We start from the raw sequence: 786 nt of genomic DNA on the forward strand, positions 1-786 counted from the left end.
ACTGCGGGGAGAGGGGGGTGGAGGCAAAATGGTCGCTGGGGGCACCCCCGGGGCGCTCTGATCCCTGGGGTACCGCCGTCCTCGGGACATTCTGACCCCTGGGGACTCGCCTGTAGCTGAGATCACCCTGATCCCAGGGACACCCCCATCCCATCCCTCCATGCCAGGGACACCCTGCTCACCTCTCCCAGTCCTGTGAGCAGCTCCTCTCCAGCACCTCTATGTAGTCCGACTCCTTCAGAGCCTTCTTGCCCACCTTCCCTTCTGCCTTGCGCAGCTGCTCCTCAATCTGGGGTGAGAAAAGGCAGAATCGGGGCACTGAGGGTGGCAGCCTGTCCCTGACCCTGCTCCCGAGCGGGGCTGGGCTCTGCATCCCCTTCTGTGCAGCCCCAGCAGTGGAAGCACATCTGGGTCAGAGGGTCCATGAGGAACCCCAAAAGGCTTTCTTAAGGTGCCGATGAGAATCTCCATCAGAGGCGTGCCCCAGAGGAGCAGCAGCATCTCCCCAGGCTGCAGCCTCCCCACAGGGGTTCTCACTGCCGCTTTTGGGGCCCCGTGTCCCCGGTCCCCACCTGGAAGGCGATGGCGTGGCAGGCGTCACAGCGCAGGGATTCGGGCATGTGGGGCGAGAGTCGCTCCTCGGGGCTCAGCTGGGGCGCGGGGATGGAGCGGGACGGGGCTGCGGGGGGGTCCCCGCCGCACGTGTCCTCGGCCCCTGTCCCCCCCAGCAGGCTCAGCACCAGCCACGCTGCCAGCGCCGCCCGCATCCTGCTCCGACAGCGCGCG

At 67.2% G+C, this 786-nt stretch overlaps 2 protein-coding genes across 2 annotated transcripts in view; both read right to left on the reverse strand.

Moving 5' to 3' along the window:
- Nucleotides 1–90, reverse strand: part of SLC23A1 (solute carrier family 23 member 1) — a 7,165-nt gene extending 7,075 nt beyond the window's left edge. Inside the window, exon 1 of the mRNA XM_014310433.1 lies at nucleotides 46–90. Within this exon, the coding sequence (XP_014165908.1) occupies nucleotides 46–90 (45 nt within the window). The remainder of the gene's footprint in view (nucleotides 1–45) is intronic.
- An 88-nt stretch (nucleotides 91–178) lies between these two features.
- Nucleotides 179–767, reverse strand: MZB1 (marginal zone B and B1 cell specific protein). The gene is made up of 2 exons (XM_031063805.1): nucleotides 573–767; nucleotides 179–289 (listed from the first exon to the last, which is right to left on the reverse strand). Exons 1-2 carry the CDS (start codon nucleotides 765–767, stop codon nucleotides 179–181), a joined length of 306 nt encoding a protein of 101 aa, XP_030919665.1.
- Between the last annotated feature and the right edge of the window lie 19 nt (nucleotides 768–786).

The sequence above is a fragment of the Geospiza fortis genome, unplaced genomic scaffold (genome assembly GCF_000277835.1).
Source record: "Geospiza fortis unplaced genomic scaffold, GeoFor_1.0 scaffold320, whole genome shotgun sequence".
NCBI lineage: Eukaryota > Metazoa > Chordata > Aves > Passeriformes > Thraupidae > Geospiza > Geospiza fortis.

Coding starts and splice junctions, on each gene's coding strand:
- MZB1 (XM_031063805.1), bottom strand. CDS start 767: ATGCGGGCGGCGCTGGCAGCGTGGCTGGTGCTGAGCCTGCTGGGGGGG. Junction 290..572: donor GCCACGCCATCGCCTTCCAG/GTGGGGACCGGG, acceptor TTCTCACCCCAG/ATTGAGGAGCAGCTGCGCAA.